The following is a 21,336-nucleotide window of genomic DNA, read 5'->3' on the forward strand; positions in this document are numbered from 1 at the left end:
TCAGATGCTTTCTGCTGGCTCCTGAAAGCTGCTCAGTTTAACCACTGTACTGCTACTCCACTTCTTCACTCCTGCCTCTGAAAGAGGCATTGTGACTGCAAGACTTTCCAGAAAACCCCACAGCTGGTTTAGCTCAGCCTACTGCTTTTCCACAAGCTGAATTAATAAATGCTAAACCCTAATAAGTGTCAGCTGTGGTCAAATGCTGCAATGCCCCTGAAAACACTGCTTCCAGACCACAGATAGTCACAAGAGTCCTTCCTCCTCACAGGTGTTTTGTTACTAGCAATTAGTCACCAAAAAACCAGTAAGGGAAGTTAAATAAGCAACTAAAAAGCAACCAACCAGAGAGAAATAAATCCCAGATCCTGAAGAACTCTGTAATCAGAGGAACAGGCTCCAGGATATGCCAGCAAATGATCAACACACAAGACAAATGCAGCAGTTAACCAGAAAATACAAACAGCTCAAAAAAGCACCTAGAGCATTTTCCCCTGTCTGCTGCTTGTAGCATCTGGATCTTCCAAAATCCCTCTGGGGTTATGTTCCCCAACACCACAGGGTCCTGGGTAAGCAGCCAGACCCATGGGGAAGGGAGAGAGAAAGCAAAGAGCAAACTGTTTTCAGAAAGCTGTGTTCTGAACCTTGCTTTTCACTTGCAGAGCCCTCTCCTGTCTTTCTCAAAAGCCATTAATCCCTTACATGAAACCCTACACTCTATGTGCATCCCTACAAGGTTCTTAGGAACCTCCCATCAGTCTCTGTGAGACAGAAAGAGGTGACACCCAATGCCACCCAGAGGTGACCTGTTCCCAGGACAGAAGCTGAGCTCCTGTCTCCACACTGGGATCCCAGCACACAGCAGCAGCAGCTCCACTTTATTTTGAGGTGGGCAGCTATCAACTCAGATGTTTAAAAGCTGCTCTTCCAAGCATCTATTTAGAGTCAGGTTTCAAACTCCCCTCTGAGAGAAGCACAACCTACGAGTTTGGGTTTTTTTCCAGCAGCACGGATGAGGCAGGAAGAAGAAAAGCAAGGAAAAGTCTCTTGGTGAGTTCAGCACCTGTGTGTGTTGAAGAAACTTCATGTTTTATGCATGAGAAAGAAACCTTCACAGGGGTGATAGCAAAGTGAAATCAGCCCCACAGCCTCTCTACAGCCTGCTTTTGGGAGGACCATTTTTCCAAAAACATGTATTAATTCAACCATTAGGTTTATATTAGTTTTGAGTAATTTTTAGGTACCTTTCCAGCAGAAAAGTTTACAGCTTCCACCTTGCCCCTTCCCATGAAAACGAGGCACTTAACACCCATAAATTAGCCAGCTATGTAATATTTCACTTTAAACAAAATAACTCAAGGAGTAGCACCCCATTTAATACCTACTTGCCAGCCAGGGAAAGAAACACAGTGTCTCATTAATATGCTTAAAGAGGGTTTGATACCCATTTGTAAACCTTGATGGATGCCTTTCCTTGTCAACTAAACTCAGTCCATACTAATGCTGAGTATTCTGCTTTTATTCTCTGTTTTATCAGAGCTCATCTGCTGATCAATGAGGAGTCCCATGGAATAGCACTTTGAATTTCAATGTCAACACAGCAGTACTGGGATAATGATTGAAAATATTTACATATTGCCTCATTGATCATGGGGTGTTCTTTTCCAACCATCTGGCTACTGGGCACTCATTTTCTGATTTTATTTCATTTTTAGGGTTTTAAATAGTTGTGAGGCAGGTTATTTGAACATCTTCACAGCTAAGCAGCCAGCATTGCACCTGAAACAGGTTCTGCTGTTATTTTTAACCCAGAACATTAGTGAGTGCATTAATCAATTTCATCCCATCTCAGGGAGGGGGTGAAAAAAAAAAAAACTGCTTAACAAGGGCAAAACCAATAAAAAAATAATAAAAAAAAGAAAAAAAACCATGCTCCCTGCTTACCAGAATGATGTGCCAGTTCAGCTACAAGGTCTTTTTTTTTAATGTGACTCAAGTGTGTCACCATTTTGACAACAGATGAGTCAAATGGAAACATGTCACTCACTCTACACTCCTTGCCAGCCCTGAGATAAAGTCACCCTTGTAAAGGCTGGTTTTTTTCCCACCTCCAGATGGAATACTTTATGATAAGGGCAACACTAAGCCCCTGGGCTCTGTATCCTGGCCCTGGTGTTTATGCTGTCTCTGGGAAGTGCTCAAGGCATCCAGAGCAGGCAGTTCAAGGCAAATGCTGCCATGCAGACTGTGAGGATAAAGCTTAAAAAAGCACCCAGAGGTCCCCCTCACCTTGCACCCACAGCAGGATGGCCATGTCTCACCTGCCCCCAGCCTCTGGCACTCCAGAGATCCCCACCTGGGCTTCAGAAAGCAAAGAATTATGAGGAGAAATAGAAATTTAACCTTTAGAAAACACAGAGTCTATCAAAAAGCAGCTTTATACCAGGTACTCCAAGCACCAACACGTTGTACTCCCCCAGCTCAGCACAAGAATCTGTAGCTGACTCTTGTCTGGCTGAGCCCAGGTTTCCACATACAAATACATATTTTTTAAAGCAAAAAAAAATGCTTATCTGCATGTATTATTTTAGAGAGATCAACAGAAAGTTAAGTAAAATATGCAGGAGAGACTGACATCTACAAGAGCTACGTTTGCTGTGAGAGAATACTGGGTAGGAATATTAAAAAGGTGGTTCTTGAGCAGTTGTCAAGCTGATTTCAAGGGTTTGGGGTTTTTTTGGTGGCTCTAAATCTGTTTATAATCAGAAGCTGACTCTCCTAGCTACTGGTGCCATAAATTTGATTTAGGAAGAATAGGAGGTCTAAAAGTCAAATTATACTCTGCCTTTAAGCCAGGAATAAAAATAGGCTCTCAACAGAGTTTAGCTGAGGATTTTTGCTAATGATGTTCAAGATAAAAACATCCTTAGCACTTTCTGCAATTCTACTTGGAGAACAATGAATAAAACAGAAGGTCTGTCAGCAAATTGACACACAGACAACAGAAGAGAGATCAGGGAGAAAATAGTGCTTTACACATCTACCTTGGATAGTACAGATGCTGCATTAGTGAGATCTTCCCTCAAGCTCCCTTTTCTGCCGGGGCAGTTGGATGGAGAAGGACAGAAGACAACTCTTTCCTTTCAATAAAAGTAGCATGTTAAATGTCCTTTTTTGAAAAGCTTATTTATAAGGCACTAAGTGTATGCAAAAGACAACATTAAAAATATTCTGTAGTACCAGGGACACATGGTAGCCATGCTAAACACACTTTTGGAGACATGTGCTAGAGAACATTTCCCATCTCTTGAAGTTAAAACTTGGAATCCAGACACAGGCTAGACAAATAATGGGTCCCAAGAGTCTGGACAAATGATGTTTAAAAACAAAAGGGAAAGGAAAGAGAGGAAGCTATCTGCACTTCTCCAGCAGCTTGTTTTGGGACATCAGAGGCTGAAAAGCACCATGCTTGTCCTGCCCCCAAAAATAACCCCACTGGGAACATCCCTTGCAGGATGAGCCACTTGACCAGCACAGCCTGGGAGGACTGAGTGTTGGACTGGAAAAAAGCTCAGAACTGGAGACAGAAAACTCTGGGATTCTTACTTCCTCTTCTAATCAGTTGTAACCTAAAACACTCTGGATGTCTGCTGCTGGTTTACCCTTGTTTAAAACAGAAGTGATCCTCTACCTTCACTTCTCAAGAGCACTAAATCAGCCATGGAGTGCAACCGAGGAGACAAGAAAGCAAATGAGAGGCCTTGCTTCCCCTTCTGGTTTGTTGGGGTTTTTTTTCTTTGCACAAAATATCCCCGAGTTATTTACATACTTGTATCCTGAACTCCCCCTCTGGTTTCACAGTTTGCAGTTAACTCTGCTTTCTGCTGGAGATAACACATGTTTAGCTTTCAGCATGTTTAGGCTAGAACACCCTCTGAAAGTAATGCCAGGTCACCAAGCCCACAGAGGGAAATATTTCCAGCTGCAGAGCCTGGCTCCAAGACAGCAGAGAGAAAGCTGAGGCTCCAGCTCTCCACCACCCTGAAGCAACCAACCTACTCAGTGAAGGAGACAACCCAACAGCTTGGCAACGCCTACAACTGGTGCTCAACCTCAGATCCAGCAAAAAGATGTAAATATTTAGATTTCGATTTCATCTGAGATGATAAATATAAAATGTCTATTTCTTTCTTTTTAAAAAAAAAAAGAAAAAGAAAAAAAAAAAAGAAGTGTTAAAATAGGTGAGCCCTCTCAAAATTACAGAGAGAAAATTGCTCTGCTCTCTTTCTACCTTTAGGAGGAGGTCATTTAAGTCATGGTATTGATCTTGAAACAAATTGCAATTGCAAGTGAAGTTACTCCCATTGAACTGGCTTCTGACTTATATAAAACAATATCACCACCCACATGGCTGTATATAAATACAGATATAAAATTGGTTTGCTCTGCATTCAAACACCTCCTGGCTGATGGCAGCACATGAATTTTTACCTCCTAAGAAATACCCACAGCCTTTTTAGGGTTCTCTGTGTTAACTCCAGATCACCTGAAAAAGCCCCAGAGTGATCCAGGAAGCCCAAAACCAGTGTCCTCCCCAGTAACCCACACAAGACACAGCAGCAGCTGAAGTGCTGCTTACCAGGGCTGTACTATAAAAACCTGAAATCCTTTTAAAGTACATAATGGAATTAAGGCCCCACTACACATCCAGAGTTAAGTCATGCAAACATCAAACTCCTTGGGAGCTGGAGATAACAGAAGCCTCACCCCTAAAGCACCAAGATATGCCCAAGGGCTCAACGTGCTGATGTGATTACACACTCCTACCCTCCCAATTAATTCTTGGGCAGTTGAAGAGAAAACACCTTCCCAGGTCATTGCTCTGGGGGTTAGGACAGCTAATAAGCTTGAATTAGTGTCCCCAAGCTCAGGGATCATTATGCAAGTGCCAGCAATCCAAACAAATCAGACCCAGCTTCCCTGTCCCCGACAGGAATCCTTGCTGTGATGATAAATTACAAAACTTGCAGCTGTTCCTTCACCATTTGGTATTTTTTTCCAAAATCTCCTTGTTCCAGTGATTAGAGGTGCCTCCCCTCTTGTTTCTTGACACCTGTGAACCCCCTTGCCTGTGGAAAATGCAGAAGGACAACTTCAGGAGCTGTGTGTATTGACTTTGGCATCATGCTGATAAAAACTCCCTGAAGTAACAGGATCTAAGTTAGCCCAGTGCTGAATTGTTTTGTTCTTCTCACATTAAGAACTTAATAAATAAATATCATTTATTGCTTTGCTCATGTAAAACTTCACAGACTCCATGCCTAGAAAAGCCACATTCCCCTTGGCCCATGGTTCACAGACTCCTCTGCCCTGGTACAACCTTGTGACATTTGGATTTCCTCCAATACCCAGGAAAACAAGTTAAAAATAAAGTGGTTTTTTTACTCCCTCCCCCCACATTAATTACTCCATTTCTATTCACACTGGATACTCCAAAACATTTCTGCTTCTGTTTTCAGGCTCAAAATGAGTATTAGACATATCTTACTAATATGGGAAGATAAACAGAAGTATTAATTGCATCATACCCTACGTCAGCCAGCTTTAAAATTAAATTAGAAAGCATCTTCACCATTAAGAGAAATTGGCTATTAAGAAAACCCTGGGTTTAAATGGTGCTTTTTCCTTCTAAGAAAATAAAGACAGACATTGATGTCTTTTCCTTCCCTCTCCTCAAAACGAGGCATGGCTCTTGAGTAAGAGGAATCCTAAAAGCAAAATATCATGTAAAAAATACCTCTTCTCAGTGGATCCTGTGGTCCTAGAACAGGACATTACCATGAATATGCATGAATGGCATGAGTCAAAGTACCCTCAGGAGTAAGCATCAGCTTTCACTTGCCATTTTCTGAAGCCAGTCAGGCTGCCAAGACAGCAACTGAATGACAAGACTTTTATTTGAATGCAGGGAGGAGGTAAATGCTGGTTTGGACTAATTGGAAGACCCATCTTTAAATTAGCTTGCTTGAAGGATGTGTTGCCTCTCTACCAGACCAACTTGCAGAGGCAGGACCAAATGGTGAATAAAAAGAGAATATTTATTTAATTTCAAAACCCTTTAACACCCCTGTTGTTTGTAATGTTTGAAAATTTGTGTTAAAAAATAAATAAAGCAGGACAAGGTCTTTTCAAACTGGTTGCTGTCAACTAAAAGGAGAAGTTAGATACAACTCCTACATGCCAGATGGTAAATCACAATAAATGCTTGGGCTGTTAGATGCACAACACAACGAGAAACTGATTGAAATGCACCCTCAGAAGCAACCCCCAAATAGAAAGGTTATTTTAATAAGAAATTATCATTTGGGGGGAAAGATTTTTCTTCAGCTCATCAGATTCAAAAGTCTGAGGGCTTCTTGCTTTCCTCACCACCTCATGTCAGCCTGAGGAAGGACAAACAATTTTAGCAGAGTTACGTTAGGCTGCTGTCAGCACAAGCCTTAGAGTTCACTATTTAGCTCTCACTTACAACCTTTTCTGCCAAGTTACTTAAAAAGATCCTGTTAAAGGATACCAGGGAATTGTTTACTCAAACCATTAGTGTTTCCTCAACACAGATGCAAGAAAAAGTTATATTAAGAAGATAAACAGCTGCTACTGTATGCTGTTTAAATGGTAACAAAAGCATCTAAGGGCCATAAAGGGAATAGTAAGGGAATTAAAAAGCATTTTTATGCATGAAGATGGCTAACACCCGTACACTCATTAAAGTGGTATCAACCATGCTTTTAATTAAAAGTTAGTGGCAGAAACTTAAATATGATTAATGAAACCTCACAGCCAACCAGAAGGCTGCTCTACCAAAAGCAAGCAGCACAAGAAGCTGCATTTCCAGCCCTTGCTTGCTGGTTTCTCTTTCCCTCTCAGAGATGCTGCCACAACCAGAATACATTGCAAGGAGCACGAAGCAACATTCCTGTGAAAAACAGCAAGCCAGGACAAGCCTGCAGCCGTGCTTTCATGCTTGGCTATTCTTTATTTTGTATATCCTGAGGAGGCATTTCAATTACCCAGCAGCCCAGGGCCAAGACGACAAGCTGGTTACCTGTCAGAATACAGCAATCTATCAACTAGAACAGGCATGAGGTCTGCCAAAGGCCAGGAAAAAGGCTGCCCTACAAACTACAGTTTCCTATTCAACAGTGGGGGGAAAAAAAAAAAAAATCACTCAGAAGCCAGCACTGAACTCTATAGCACAGGCAGTCTTGTGTTACTGAGGAGCACAACGCAGTCATGACAAAAATAAACCCCGTGATAAAAATATAGTGAGAGCAAAATGATGTGGGCATAGAGAGGGACTCAGTATGCAAGAGGGGCGATAAGGAGTCCTACTGGCCACAGATATTTCGATATGTAATCAAACTACCTCCTATTTAAGTCCTGATGTCAGTGAAGACTGATCTGTTACCATTGTCCTGCTGAACTGCTGTCATGTAGAGAGCTGAGCACATGCAGATTATGCCTTCAGAGACTGAAGACAGTTTTTGGCATGGTGTTACCCACTGAGCTGCTTCCAGATGCACAGACCACATTGAAGATGGGACGTTCTCACTTCAGAACAGGTACTAACACAGGAAGAAACTTTTTCTTTTTTTTTCCTTAAATACATTATCTAAATAAACCTTTCCTCAGTCATGGCATTTTAACGTAAAACACGACAGGTCTGAAATGTGTGGCTGACTCAACACAGGTTCCCCATTCCTGGCTCTGCTAAGGGTGCTCCAGACCCAGGTTGAGTACCTCAGTGCGCTCCTCTGGGCTTCAACTTCTTCAGGAAAGTCAGAGGAGTTGACGAGGGGGTGAAAGATGGGATTTAACTCTCCTGCAGCCGCATAAAAAGCTAAAGCTGCTCATGCTGTAGCCTCCTGGCCCAGGGCAGCAGCAGCACACTCCAACATGGAGAGCAGGGTTGTTCAGGGGTACCAGGCTGGACCTTCCATCAAGTGCTGGAGAGTCAGGAGAAGGAATGGCTGGGCCGGGCAGAGAGGATTCCCTCTTGCAGCCCACCCAGCACCCACCTAAGGAACAGACCATCAGGAAAGGAAAAATCTCTCCCTGCTGAGGGAAGGCATCACCTCAGGAGCGTGGCTGATTTCCAGACAGCCACCCAGCAGGTCACCGACTGCAAGGGGGTTTTGGAGCCCTGAAAATCCCCGGGGTTCTCCTTCCTCAGCCGCTGCAGGGCTCTTCCCCCTGCTCCTACCTCAGGCAGGGCAGCCGCCCCCAGGCTGCTCCTTCACCCCCTGCTCCCGGCCAGGCTTTTCCCGAGGGGCTCGGGGGCACCTCCACCACAGCCAAATTCATCGAAAGCAAAGCCCGAAGAGATGAGGGAACTGAGGGACGAAGAAGGACACAACGGGGATGAAGGCTCTGCCGTGGGCAGGGTCCCCTCTGGCCTCGCACCTCTGGTGCTGGGAGGCAGCGACCGCCGCTCCCCCTGCGCGAGCCGCGGCCGTTACGAAACGCGCGGTGCCCGCCCCGGCTGCCAGACCCCGATCCCGGCACCACGACCCAGGGCTGAGGATAAAGGTGTTCGGTGCCTGCAACAACCCGACAGCACGGGGAGGAATTAACAACCAAGGGGTCCCGGGGGTGCAAAACAACCAAACCTCGCGGGTACACCGGTTAGAGCAAAGCTACGGATCCTTCGTTATCCCGTGTGCAGCAATGAGGAGCCGGGGCAGCGTCCTGCGATGGCTGCAGCGCCCGGAGAGCCGGCGGCGGAGCAGACCTGTCCCTCCCTGTCATTTTCTATTAGGGAAACTTTCACCGCCGCCGCCGCATCCCGCAGGCGGGGACGAGACAACCCGACCCCACTCAAGGCGTACAGACCGGGTGCCCGCCGGGGCCGTTCCTCCTCCGCCACCCGCCGAGGCCCCGGGGAAGGGCCCGCTGAGCCGCCCCGGCCCCTCGGGGGAGACCGAAGCCGCCCCATGAGCCCCTTTCCCCCCCTTCCCCATCACATCCTCCCCCGTCCCCTGGTTCCCGGCGGTTCCCACTCCCCCTGAGCCACAGCCGGGGGTCCGCCAGGTGCCGGGGCCCGCCCCGCCGCCCCCCCGCGCGTCCCCCGACCACGCACCGGCTGCTCCCGGCGCAGCGGCCGCGGCTCCCGCTGCTGATGCCGCCGCGGCTCGGCTGCTACCGCTGCCTACGAGTCGCTGCCTGCCGACATGCCCGCGCTCCGCTGGCATAATCCCCGGCGAGGTTGGGCCGGGCGCAGGCAGCTCCTCGACCGCCGGTTCTGCCGCGGCGCGGGGACGGAGGAGGCGGGGGGAAGCGAGGCGGGCGGGCCGGCTGCCGCCGCAGCTCCGCGCTGCAGGGGGGGAGGTGGGGGTGGGGGAAGCGAAGCCGGGAAGCCCAAGAGCCCCGGCGCCGGCACTGCCCCTGCCCTGCCGCAGCCCAGACAGCTTTATCCCCCCCGCCCGAGCTGTGCCCCTGCCGCGGGAGACGCCGCTTCCTTCCCCGCTCCGGGCCGGGCCGGGGCCGCCGCACGGAGGGTGGGACGGGAGTGCCCCCTGCGGGCCGCGGCGGGAAGCGCCGCCAGGACCCGCGGCTGCTTCGCTCAGACCGGGACCGGGACCGGAGACAGAAGCGTGGCCTGCGCCGAGCACGGCGCATCCCCTGCCGAGGCTGCGGCCAGGCCAGGCCTCCTCCGTACCCTGCCCTTCGCTGGGTGCCCGTCCCCCCTCGGTACCGGCACCGGGTTACGGTGATGAGTGAAGCTCCGGTCTCTGCTCTAAGCCTGCCCCTGGCACCAAACCGGAGCAGTGCTGGCTACTGCTGTACCTTTACTCTCTGCTAACACTCGGGGGGGGGGTAAAAAAATTTCCTGAAGGTTCAGCAATCACTTAATTCGGAAACTTCAGGGGAAAAAAAGAGCAACAAAATTTGGTGTCCTGTTTTACACATCTTTCAAATTGCTGCTTTTTTTTCATTCACCAAGACTTGCTCCTATTCCTGCTCCTTCCCGTGCCCCCCAGTAACCCAGTTTGTAAACACCACTCTGCAGTGCAGCTCATTTTAGAAACCCAGTGGAAGGCAGATTATCCCTCAAGCTACCCACGGTACAAAGATCCTTTTTTTTTTTTTTTTAATTTTCTTTAACATATGGGGACGAATTGTGTTTTCCAAAGGTTAAACCCCAGCTGTAATGTTTGTTGATCACAGAGAAACCTACGCAGGGAAGGGTCTTGCAAGGCCAGCCTGAGGCAGAAAAAAGCTTGGGGCTGCCCACAAAACTCGGCAGAGTGCTGAGCAGCATCAGAATGCAAGAGGAAGATGATTTAAGTCGTCCTCGGAGGAAGCATAAGCTTCTGATTCTCTAAAAGTCCTTATTAGTACCCATCCTGCCCAGCAAGGCAATTTGCTTGTGTTAAAGGGAAGAATTTTTAAAGGGATTGGGAAAAAAAACCAGAAAGAAAGCATCCAGTGAAGCACCCGGAGCGTGCAGTCACGTTTCCCACAGTAAACAGGCACTTCATGTGCCCCACTTTCTGCTGCTTCGGGTCGGAATTTCAGAAGCACTGAGCATTCTGGCCTCCCACTGCTTTAATCTGGAACTGCAGATCCTCTCTGCCCCTCTGAAGAATCAGGCTGAAGGCACCATGCTGCACAGGTCACCCCGAGCCAGCCAGTTATTGGAAAAGGTTGTGCTAGAAGTTTACCAAAAGCAACACTTTTCTCTTTTTTCTTTCCTCTCTTCAGTGGTATAATAGAACAGAAATAGCCTCAAGAGCTCCAACAGATGGAGGAGGACTTTTGATTAAAAAATAAATTCTGACTCACAATTCAGTTTTCTGGATGTAATAAAAAAGAGTACATGAATATGAATAGGAGGGGAAAGAATGGAGTGGAGATAAAGGGAGGTTATAAGGAGAGGCAGGGAAATAGCTGAGCTGATTTACCTACTTGTTTCTAATGCCTGTCAAGAAACATTGGTTTGGTTTTGCTGTTGTGCTGATGAAAGAAAACAAGACCATTAGTGGACTCATGAAATTTTCCTGTGATGGATTGGCTCTTTGGAGAAATCCTGCTGGCTGAACATAACTTTTGAAAGACATTATTAAACTCTACCTATTACCAACTTAAAATGGTGGGGGAAATTATTCAGCTGAATAGTAAAGCTGCAGAAGGAAGATCTGATTTCCTCCTTCAGCTCTGAGTAGAAACTACAAGAACAGGAACTACCATCAAAATTGAACATCTGTTCATGTACCTGGAAGTCTATTTGAGCAAGTTATCTGTAAGCATTTAAGGTGGAATTTCTACCTTTTAGAGTAAAGGGGAAAATGAGTAACTAACACCTTGACTAAAAGAACCTTAAAACGCAGCTTTTCAACAAGCTGTGCATGGGTAGGACAGTTCTTCACCAAGTATCTTAAAATACAGCACTCTAAAATTAGAATCAGACCTTTATGCTTCCTTTATGACAGCTACTCTGGCCTTGTAATCACATCACTGGTGGCTAAACATCTTGGACAAGGACAGAATTTAAAAGGCACAATATGATTAAAACCTACATTATCACTGACGTAACATCCCAGAACCTATTACTGTTCTTGAGTAGGAGGAAAGAATCTAATTAAACATTTATTTAATATTAAAATACAAACTCAAATATCAACGTTGGACAGTAATTCAGCAAGATGCCAGCTAGCAAATATGTATTTTTCACCAAGAAAAATGTATGTAGGTTCACAAATACAGCTTGGATTTGGTTTGGAAATGTATGGGATCAGAACACTGGCATGGCACCACACCCAGCCTGGGATATCAAACCAGTAACTTCAGTTAAGTAGCTACAGTCCTGGAGTTGGAGTTGCTCTCAGGGAAACAGGATGGCTGCTGGCACTCTCATGAATCCTGGTGCTCACTGCAACTGTGGGAGACATCAAATAATTCAGAGCAGTATTTTCCAAACACAGCCAGTGGCAACCAAACTGTTAAAACAGCCCCCGAGCTGCATCCAGCCATAATGCAAGTATTGCTCACAGTTTTGTCACCATGAAAAACATCCCTGGTATAAGGTTTCAGTTAAAAGGATTTACCATAGAACAGTAGTTGTCTTAAACACATGTAATTCATGTTGCTTTTCTGTGTTAAGTTCAAAATTTCCTATTGGCTAATATTTACATCAGACCATAAACATTTATAAAATGTCAAGGAAAACCAAGTGCAAAAGGAGAACACTTTGTCATTTTCTGAAAACAAGCTGCCTTTTAGTTTCTTGTTCTTAGAAATTGAGTATCACTATTTAAAAATACTTGATATTTCTAAAAATAGTACAATACAGGATAAACATTGATTTCTCAAGTGTAACAAAAATATGTTTCAAATATAGGTGGCTGTCTGAAGTACAAAATATTGCTGTTTGTAAAGGGTAACACGGTTGTAAAACTACTTTGGAGGGTTTATAAAAATACAAAACAATTTGCATTTACTGAGTGCATAATTACATATTAGTGCAAAATAAAAGAAAAGAAAATAAAAGAGCATATTTGCATTCCAGAGAGCATTGTCAAAGATTTGCAGAGGTCCGTAAAACATGGAATCTTTTCAGAATCATCCTTATTGACCCTAAATCTCTGTTAATCCTTTCCAAGCGATCTTCCAGGGCTTCCTAAAAGAAAAAATTGAAGAAAAGAAAGAAAAATAGGATTTAATGACATACAGCAAAATCCATGATGCTTCTGAAATAAGGAAACTGCTGTTATTCCTGTGGTCAGCTATTCCTGTTGATGCATTATGAGCATTCTGTTACCACTCGCAAATCTAGAGCCAGACCTGCAAACTTTTCATATTCTTTTAATGATTGTGTCTGTACTTGAGGGTTGTTGGTGTTTCTCTAAACTTATCCAAAACTTTTCTGAACCACTTGCATACAAATTCCCCAGACTTGCAGTAACTTCCCAATATCTTTTAATGCAGTGAAGCCTGAAAAACATCTTTCACCCAGACTGCAAAATTCAGCCACATTCAGGGACAATTCTCAGTGGTATGGAAAAATTCCCCATATTATATAGCAGAACTTTAATCTATGCTATGTATTTCCAAATTGTGGAAGAGCAACTTAAAAGAACAGTCATGTAAAAGCTTTTTCACCTGATTTAATCTTGCTTGCAAGGTCACTCTTCCACCAGAAGAAGGTATTCGACTCAGTGCAGCCTCAATCTAGTAATGGAAAATACTTCAGCTGTAAATTACAGTTTCAAGAGGCTGTATGAGCCTTCCCAACTTATCTGACAAAGAGAGGTGAGGTGTATATATTACAGACACACATTCAGCCTTATTCTGAAGCACTTGTGTTACCATAATACTGTGCCATCTGAAACTGATCCCAAAGCTAACACTCATCAACAGACTGTCTCAAGGATCCTTCTGAAGAGAGGGCTCTTACTTGCCAGAACAAACTGCCTTGTTTGAAAGGCTGATTTAAAGCACTGCCCATTAAGACAGAAAGCAAATGGACTCCAGCCTTTCCACCCACACTGTGTTTATGTAAACATGACTCTCCTTTTTTGAAGTTAGGGACAGGACTGAAATATGGGAATTCCATATTTTCCTCTCGTACAACAACCATGCTTTGTCACAACTTTAAAATAAAAATTATCTTTGCCTGTTGCTTTTCTTGAGTCAGCTCATCAAAAAGCCTTTCTGTTTCAGCCAGAGTCTTAATCCTTGCTGCATACTTGAAGTCTCCCTCACAAGATGACAGCACTGGCTCATGTTTCTGTGCTGGGCTCCTCTCATCCCACGCTGTTACTTTCTTCATTCCAGAATCCATGGATTCAGCACCAGAACTGTACCTGACACCAGGATGAGGCCTTCCTATCAACAAAACAGGGGGCTTTGGTTTGTAGTTGGTCTGAAATGATTACACAGGACAGAAGAAACTGACAACAAGCAAAGCACTGTGATCTTGGAGACATAAAGTGAGGATAGTGACCAGCAGAGCCTTGTTAGCCTGTCTTAAGCAAATACCTCAGAAAAATGGGAAACATTTGTATGGGTGATCTTTCAAGTGATCCTTCTACCACAGCATATTTTTTTTGTAAACCAACAGATTATTGCACTCTGCTAATTAGGAATTACTTCAATTTACAATATTTCTAAATATCACCAAGTAGACTACTTGTCATGAAAACACAAGTCTAAATAAACACACTAATAAAAACAAAAGCAGAACATTGTGACAAGCTACAGAAGTGAGAAAAGATTTGTCTCAATCAATCAGTTAAAAAAATCTGAAACAACTGGTTTTATTATAGTTGCTCTTTGCTATGTGTCATGCAATGTGTAGCAATAGGATTTTATGAGTAGGAACAGCTGAATATAGACCCTACTGAGATATGTGCTGTGTAAGAGAGTTAAGCAGAGGAAAACATATTGCCCTCCTTTGTAGAGAAATAAGATAAATCAGGTGCCTTGAATTGCCAGTGAGTGGGTGTGAGTCCACCTGTGCCTGATTAGGACAGGCCCCTATTGGGCATGAGCAAGGCCAGGGGGCCAATAAAGGTGGGACACACATCCACAGAGTAGACCTCAGTTCACTCTGGTGTGAGGCATGGAGAGGCCAGCAGCTCGTCGAGCCTCTGGAGCAAGAAAGGCTCCTCCTGCTACACTTCTACCCTGGAAGTGCTGTGTGGTGGCTGGAGTCCTGGAAGAGACCAGCAGCTCGTCGAGCTTCAGGAGCAAGAATGGCTCCTCCCGCTACATTTGGTGGAGAATGCGGGCAACATAAAGAAGCGGCAGTGTGAGGAGCTGGCAACAGGAACATTATCCCTGATTTGAAAAAATGCCTGGGCTAACACTCTCCCTGAAAGGTATGACCAGAAAGCTCTTTGGTTTGGAAACCCCTGAACAGAGGGAAGCCAAGATAAGGATTCTCTCTTTGGAAACCCCTGAGCGGAGGGAAGCTAGGAGGATGGAATCTCATGGCATGTTAAATGTTTGTAAAATGTTTGTATTCTGTAATCAGTGTTAAAAAAAAAAAAAAAAAAAAAAAAAGGGGGGAAATGTAGAGAAGACAAACCAGGTGCCTTGAGTTGCCAAAGAGTGGGTGTGAGTCCACCTGTGCCTGATTAGGACAGGCCCCTATTGGGCATGAGCAAGGCCAGGGGGCCAATAAAGGTGGAACACACACCCACAGAGAGGAGCTCAGCTCACTCTGGTGCGAGGCATGGAGAGGCCAGATGCTCGTCGAGCCTCTGGAGCAAGAAAGGCTCCTCCCGCTACACTTCTACCCTGGAAGCGCTGTGTGGTGGCTGGAGTCCTGGAAGAGACCAGCAGCTTGTCGAGCTTCAGGAGCAAGAATGGCTCCTCCCGCTACACTCCTTTCTTAATTTCATTATTGGTGCTGTTCCACTGCCTTTGTGCACACATATACATAAAAATAAAACACTGAATGAATGGTATTTGTCCTCAGGAATAACAAGATTCTGAGGATTTTTAAGAGTGAAGTGTCAGCTTTCTCTTTAAGAGGCTGTTACTGCTGCTTATGTGGAAGAACCTGAACCTTTTTTAACCTTAACAGATTAAGAAAAAAGAAACAGTTTTTCCCTACTTTGACAGCTCACCTTCTGCATCATCTAGTGAGAGAAACTGGAGCCTTTTTCTTGGGTTACTGTGCTGTAAAGATGTAGGACCAGTTTCCAGGTCATCTAGAAGTATATCAAACCTACAGAGCAGGAAGCACCAAGAATTACTTTCTAGAAGTCATATATCAAGGAATATAATATTTTCTACCTTATCACATTTTGTTTAAATAAATCATTACTTTTATATAATTATTTCTATCCCACAGGCACTGTGAGTTTTCTGATTACTGCTCATAGTACCATACCCCAGTGTACTCCTATTTTTACACACCAAAATATCTCATTCATGTGACTCATTCATGTGACACTTTGATATTGCAGTTAAACATCTTCTCAAACCATGGTATTTAGTACAGTTAGCAGAAAGTGAAGTTTATGTATTTTTAACAAGATTGTAGGTGCCAGGAACTTTATGAACTTCCTGACTTATTTTTTAGGACTTTTAATGAAGAAGAAACAACAGCCCCAAGTCTCCATAAACACACTGCTGCTGTAATAATGATCAGAGCACAATGGTATTTATAAGACTCCCACCTTGTTACTGTATTTTCATTTTTTCTTAGCAAATGGCTAAAGCCAGGAGAGAGGTTTTCTTTTGGGGATCTTTTTGGGCTGTATGTCACAGAGACTGGTGCCAACATGATCTCTCTTGTTGCTGCAAAAGAGAAAGGATGTTTAGGTCCCTAAAACTTCTCCCCATGCACCATCTCCCACTCATATCATCCATCTTCAAATCATGCTTTTCAAAGCTGTCTACATGTTCACTTAAATGAGATGAAAAGTGCATCATAACACAGAAGAATTAAAACAAACTCAGAATTCTCAGGGTTTCTATGATTATAAACAAGCTTTTTTTTTCCCAGAATGTTAGAATACTCAATCCCACCTTTATTTTTCTTTCTTCCAGAGCAGTCATTCATTATTATTTGCTTCTCATTTTTGAGTCACACAAACCAAAGTTCAGCAAAGCACTTACTTGGAGTGTTTGATTTCCTGTTTGAAGGAGGAAGGGATGATGACCTCTGGCCAGAAGGGGAGCTGTAGCGTTTCTGTTTGTGTTGATCTTTACCTTTCTCTGGGGATCGGTTGGGAACTAAAGGAGTTTCAACAAACCCAACAGTCTGACGTCGATTTGATGTTTCTAATTGAAAGGAAAAAGTTATTACATTCATCCATTGTTTTCAAAACAAGAACTCACAAATATTCCCCTGTACTCAGCTTCTATTGGACGAAGATTGCACTTAAGCTGCCTCACTTCAACATATTTGTGCTTTTTTGCTCAAGTTTCCCTTCCTGCTCATCAGATTCATGGAAGAGAAAGTTCAAGTCAGGCAAAAGGAAGCTCTGCAGCTCATGTGGGAGAAGCTAAGAAACACTGATTGAATAGAGAGACAATGCAAAGCAGGACAAGAACATATTTTGGGAAAGAGGCTTGGAGTACCTGCCTGAACCAAGGATAAGAGCATTTAAGACCAGCTCAGTGGTTTCTAATTACAAGGCTTCCTAAATCACTGTTGTTAGACCAGCTCAGTGCAGTCTTACAGGAAACACTGAAACAACACCATGAGAACAAAGCTCAAACAGCTGTATAACCAACCAGAGCTTTGTTAGGAGTCCATTAACTGCTTATAAATACTGAGATATTCTTAGAAAAAGGATGGTAACTACTCCCCCTTACTTGAGACCTAACAGCAACCTTTGCCTTCCCTCTATTTTAAACAAGTCACTTAGCTGTATAATTTTTCATGCTGTTAGGAAAACTCCAGAAGTTTGCATGCTAAAACTGTATTTATCCCATCACTCCAGGCTGGTGGACTTGAATGTTGGGAATAACACAACCAAAAGACATGCAGACAAAGCAAAGCCAGTAAAGACAAGTTCAGGAGTAAAAAAACAGAAGTTACTTGCTGATGTGTCTTCTTTTTCTGTCTGTGTACCCCAATCCTTGAATGCTTTTCCTTCTTCAAGTTCTTTAAAGGCTTTTATTATGGGTGCTTCTGACATCTCAGTTTCTTTCTTCTCTATTGTGTTTGTTGAAGAGTCTTCTTGTGAGGAGTCTTTTTCAGGAGGAGAATGGTGCCTTAGAGAATGTGGGGGGAAAAAAAAAAAGAGAGTTTCAAGGTTTTTTACTTCATTTCACATATCTAAATACTATCTGAAATAAAAAAACAACAACAACCTGGAGAAATTTCATTTGGCAATTATAATTGTCAAAACAAAAATCTTGAGAGTGCTTTTTTTGTTTCAGACAAGAACATTAAAAGGTTGTGTTTTAGCTAACAATCTTTTAAGGTTCTTGTCTGAAACAAAAAAAGCACTCTCAAGATTTTTGTTTTGACAAAAAAAATGTTAAATGTTAAAAACTGTTAAATTTGGTGACCTGACACGTGCTGAGAACACCCTGACAGAAGCTTTAGAAGTGTCTGAGGAAGGGGACAACCTACTGAGGAATTACACCTTAAATTACATCTGAGGGTTCACAGAGGAGCAAAGCTGCAGCCAACCACTACAACTCCCATCCCAGATCCAGAGCACACTCAGAGCAGAACTGGACACACACAGGGAAAGCACAAGGGCAGTGGCACAAGGTGCAGCTGAAGCTTTCTGGTACTGCAAGGATGGTTCTGAGGGCTGCTGCTGCTTAATTCACACCAGGTTAGTGAAGGAAGAAAGTTGTTTTGTTTTTAAGGAATTGTTTAGCATCTACAACACTGAGACATTTTTTTAGGACCTGGTTTAACTAGTACAAAACCTAAAAATATCAATTGAATGAATTCCAGGTAACACTGTACTTAGAAATGTTTAACTTCCATCATAATGGAGATTGAAGGGAACCCAGCTCACCTAGAAGGAATATAGTTTTCTCCTAATCTGTTGTCTTTTGAGTCTTCTTGGACTTCCAAGGGCTGACCAGTGAAGATTGAATACTCTGCTCCTGGTATCAACCATTTTCTCCTGCTGACATCTGGAGTTGCCACCTTGCTGTGGAAACCAAAAACTTCAAAATTATGAAAGGTGTTGGAATTTTTCCCCTTTTTTTCCCTCCCTTACTAAAGAAAAAAATTAAGAAAATCCATCTGTTTATTTTAGTTAAACAGGAACAATAACAAATATACAATAAAACCTGTAAATACCATGGAAAAATATCTGCTTTTTATAATCTATTTGTAAAGTACATATAAAATATTTTTTTTTAATTACAATCTTCTAATTTAATGCTGCTTATTCAGACCAAGGTTGGGTAACAATTTCAGTTAACTAAACAAAAACATGTTGGTGTAAATTCCTCTGATAGTTCAGAGCATCCGAGCCTTGCTTTCCTTTAGACACCATTTGTTAGAAATATAAAAAATAAAGCCCAAAAAACCCCAAACAAGCAAAAGTTGATAAATATTAAGTGATAAATATTAACCACTGAGCAGCAGTGCTCAGAATATTCACTCACCTGGCAGAAGGTCTTAAATGACTTTCAGTAATATGGCGAAGTTTGAGAGTATTTTCATGCTCTACCTGCTTGAGCTGAGCTTCAAGTTTTGAAATTGTCCTAATGTAAAGTAGCAAAGATGCATTGTAAGATGATTTAAAAGATGTAGAGACATCCTGCTTCTCAGAGCTTGCTAATTTTTATTCAGATAACAGAATGAACAATAAAACCAGAAAATACTTCATTTTTTTCTATCTATTGTCTTTGTATTCTAAGTTGAAGAAGTGGAATGACCTGGCTGGAAAGACAAGGCCAGGAGATACTGATGTGGATTGAGTGCAGAGGAAGGGGGTGAGGGAAACAAAACAAGAATATTTTTCCTCCTTGAAATTAGATATAATAATATAATAATTATTAATGTATTCATACAAACGTCCCCCTGCCTCTGGTTTTAACAGCTGATTCCCTCTCCTGTGTATCACTCAGGTAACTCCAACAATCTGCTGCTCAGGCTTTTCCCATTTTCTTGCAAGATCAACAGCCTTCATAGCCCAGCAGTAAAAGTTTAGGCCACAGCCTGTATTTCATGTTGCTAAAACAGTACCAAGACAGTTTCACATTTACCTTTTTAAATCAGAAATCTGGGCGTTTGCATCAAGCAATTTGTTCTCAGTTGCATTCAACATATCCTACAAGCACACAGGGAAAAAGGTTAGAAGCCTAGAAACTGCAGAAGTGTATTAAAAGAAGGATTAACTCTATATCAGGCTTGAAAACAATACATTAAATACATCTTCCCTTTTGAAAGGGAGGTCCATTCAATTCCTTTGGCTTTGAGCAGTATTTTTGGAAATGATACATTCCAAACTTTTCTCACTCCAGGGCTCTGAAGTTACAGTATGAAACACTCTGACCTTTCTTTAAATATTTAAGTTAATCAGTTAATTCTATATCACATTATCACATATTTTGCAGTATTTGTGGGTTTTTTTAATTAACTATTGTGTACTTACCTTCACTCTTTCATGTTCTTTTCCAAGAGACTCATATTCTCCTAAAAGCTAAAAGACCCAAAACAAACACAAAGCCACAGTGAGACTCTATCCAATTAACAGTTTTATTGACTATTGTAGTCACCTAACTTGCTTGTCTAGAATATACAGAAGCTTTACAGGGGATACAGAGTGTAATTTAACAGTATTTATTAAGTTCCATCATCTTCTAATCAGAACACAAAGTTCTAGACAGGACAAGAAGAGACAAGAGCTACTTAGACAATGTATTTCTAATTTTCAAATCATTTATCTCTGAAGAAACCATAGAAGTGAAATGAACTGGTAAAATTCCTCACTGACTTTAAATCTGACTTCATATTTTGAAATTTTAATTTTAAATAAGTAGCTTTTCCAGCTAACACCCATTTTGCCAATCTGTTTGAACACTCCTTTAAGCTACTACTGAAGACTCCAGGAACAGTTCCTTCGATGCAGTCTAAAAATCAAACACAATGAGCTTTGGCACGTTGTGATGACTTATGAAAAATTCTGTCCATCTTCTCTATGCTTAAGAGAGGAAAAAATAGTTTTATAAAATAATTTGCTGCAATACCTCTAAAAATAAAACAAGCTACTAGCACCTAGAGTAATAAAATACCTGAGACAGACCATGATGAGCTTTATCACACCGAGTACACACTTGTGGCCTTAAATAATTGCTTCTAAATATCCAGCAGGCCCACAGTATCACCTAACACCAAGCCTATAAGTAGTCATCTGAGTAGTTTGTTCTCTTAGTGGTGCATTAACACTTTACACTGGTAAAATTTGTGTACTTTTACCAAAACACCCAGGACTTGTGGCCCTACCCTGCTGTGCAACAGCAACCCCCACATTTTCTTACTTACGTTTTGAAACATTTTATTTTCTTCCTTTAGCCTTGCATTTTTATTATCAGATAACTTGTAGGCCTTTTCAAATGCTTCCTCTAGTTCCTTAAGCCTGGATTTCAGTCGACTGATGGTGTTATCCTTCTCCTTATTCTTTGTACGCATTTCCTCCACCCGTTCCTGCAAAACTTTGGAAGTGTCACTGACTGCACGGAAACGTTCTCTCCAGTCTGCCTGCAGGAGGGAAAAAACATTCATTACCATCCTTACCTGGCAGGTTTTTCTAAAATCATCTACATAGGAAAGAAGGGTACATCTGTACATGAGCTAAACAAGATTTTTGCTCATTTCTGAGATGTCTGAAGAATGAA

At 42.8% G+C, this 21,336-nt stretch overlaps 2 protein-coding genes across 3 annotated transcripts in view; both read right to left on the reverse strand.

Moving 5' to 3' along the window:
* The window catches only part of PITPNM2 (phosphatidylinositol transfer protein membrane associated 2), a 127,881-nt gene extending 118,342 nt beyond the window's left edge, over window positions 1-9,539 (reverse strand). Inside the window, exon 1 of one of the 2 annotated variants that reach the window (XM_030460289.1) lies at window positions 9,140-9,539. The gene's annotated coding sequence lies outside the window, so the exon portion shown is untranslated. The remainder of the gene's footprint in view (window positions 1-9,139) is intronic. The other variant, XM_030460287.1, reaches the window with a different exon arrangement.
* A 2,138-nt stretch (window positions 9,540-11,677) lies between these two features.
* MPHOSPH9 (M-phase phosphoprotein 9) overlaps window positions 11,678-21,336 on the reverse strand; it is a 28,221-nt gene continuing 18,562 nt past the window's right edge. The window contains exons 13-24 of the mRNA XM_030460519.1: window positions 20,984-21,199; window positions 20,094-20,141; window positions 19,705-19,769; window positions 19,102-19,200; window positions 18,501-18,638; window positions 17,561-17,736; window positions 16,633-16,797; window positions 16,191-16,311; window positions 15,636-15,736; window positions 13,676-13,887; window positions 13,162-13,230; window positions 11,678-12,679 (exon numbers count right to left, since the gene is read on the reverse strand). Of these exons, the coding sequence (XP_030316379.1) occupies window positions 12,578-12,679; window positions 13,162-13,230; window positions 13,676-13,887; window positions 15,636-15,736; window positions 16,191-16,311; window positions 16,633-16,797; window positions 17,561-17,736; window positions 18,501-18,638; window positions 19,102-19,200; window positions 19,705-19,769; window positions 20,094-20,141; window positions 20,984-21,199 (1,512 nt within the window). The 3' untranslated portion in view covers window positions 11,678-12,577. The remainder of the gene's footprint in view (window positions 12,680-13,161; window positions 13,231-13,675; window positions 13,888-15,635; window positions 15,737-16,190; window positions 16,312-16,632; window positions 16,798-17,560; window positions 17,737-18,500; window positions 18,639-19,101; window positions 19,201-19,704; window positions 19,770-20,093; window positions 20,142-20,983; window positions 21,200-21,336) is intronic.

The sequence above is a fragment of the Calypte anna genome, chromosome 15 (assembly GCF_003957555.1).
Source record: "Calypte anna isolate BGI_N300 chromosome 15, bCalAnn1_v1.p, whole genome shotgun sequence".
In the NCBI taxonomy this organism is placed as follows: Eukaryota; Metazoa; Chordata; class Aves; order Apodiformes; family Trochilidae; genus Calypte; species Calypte anna.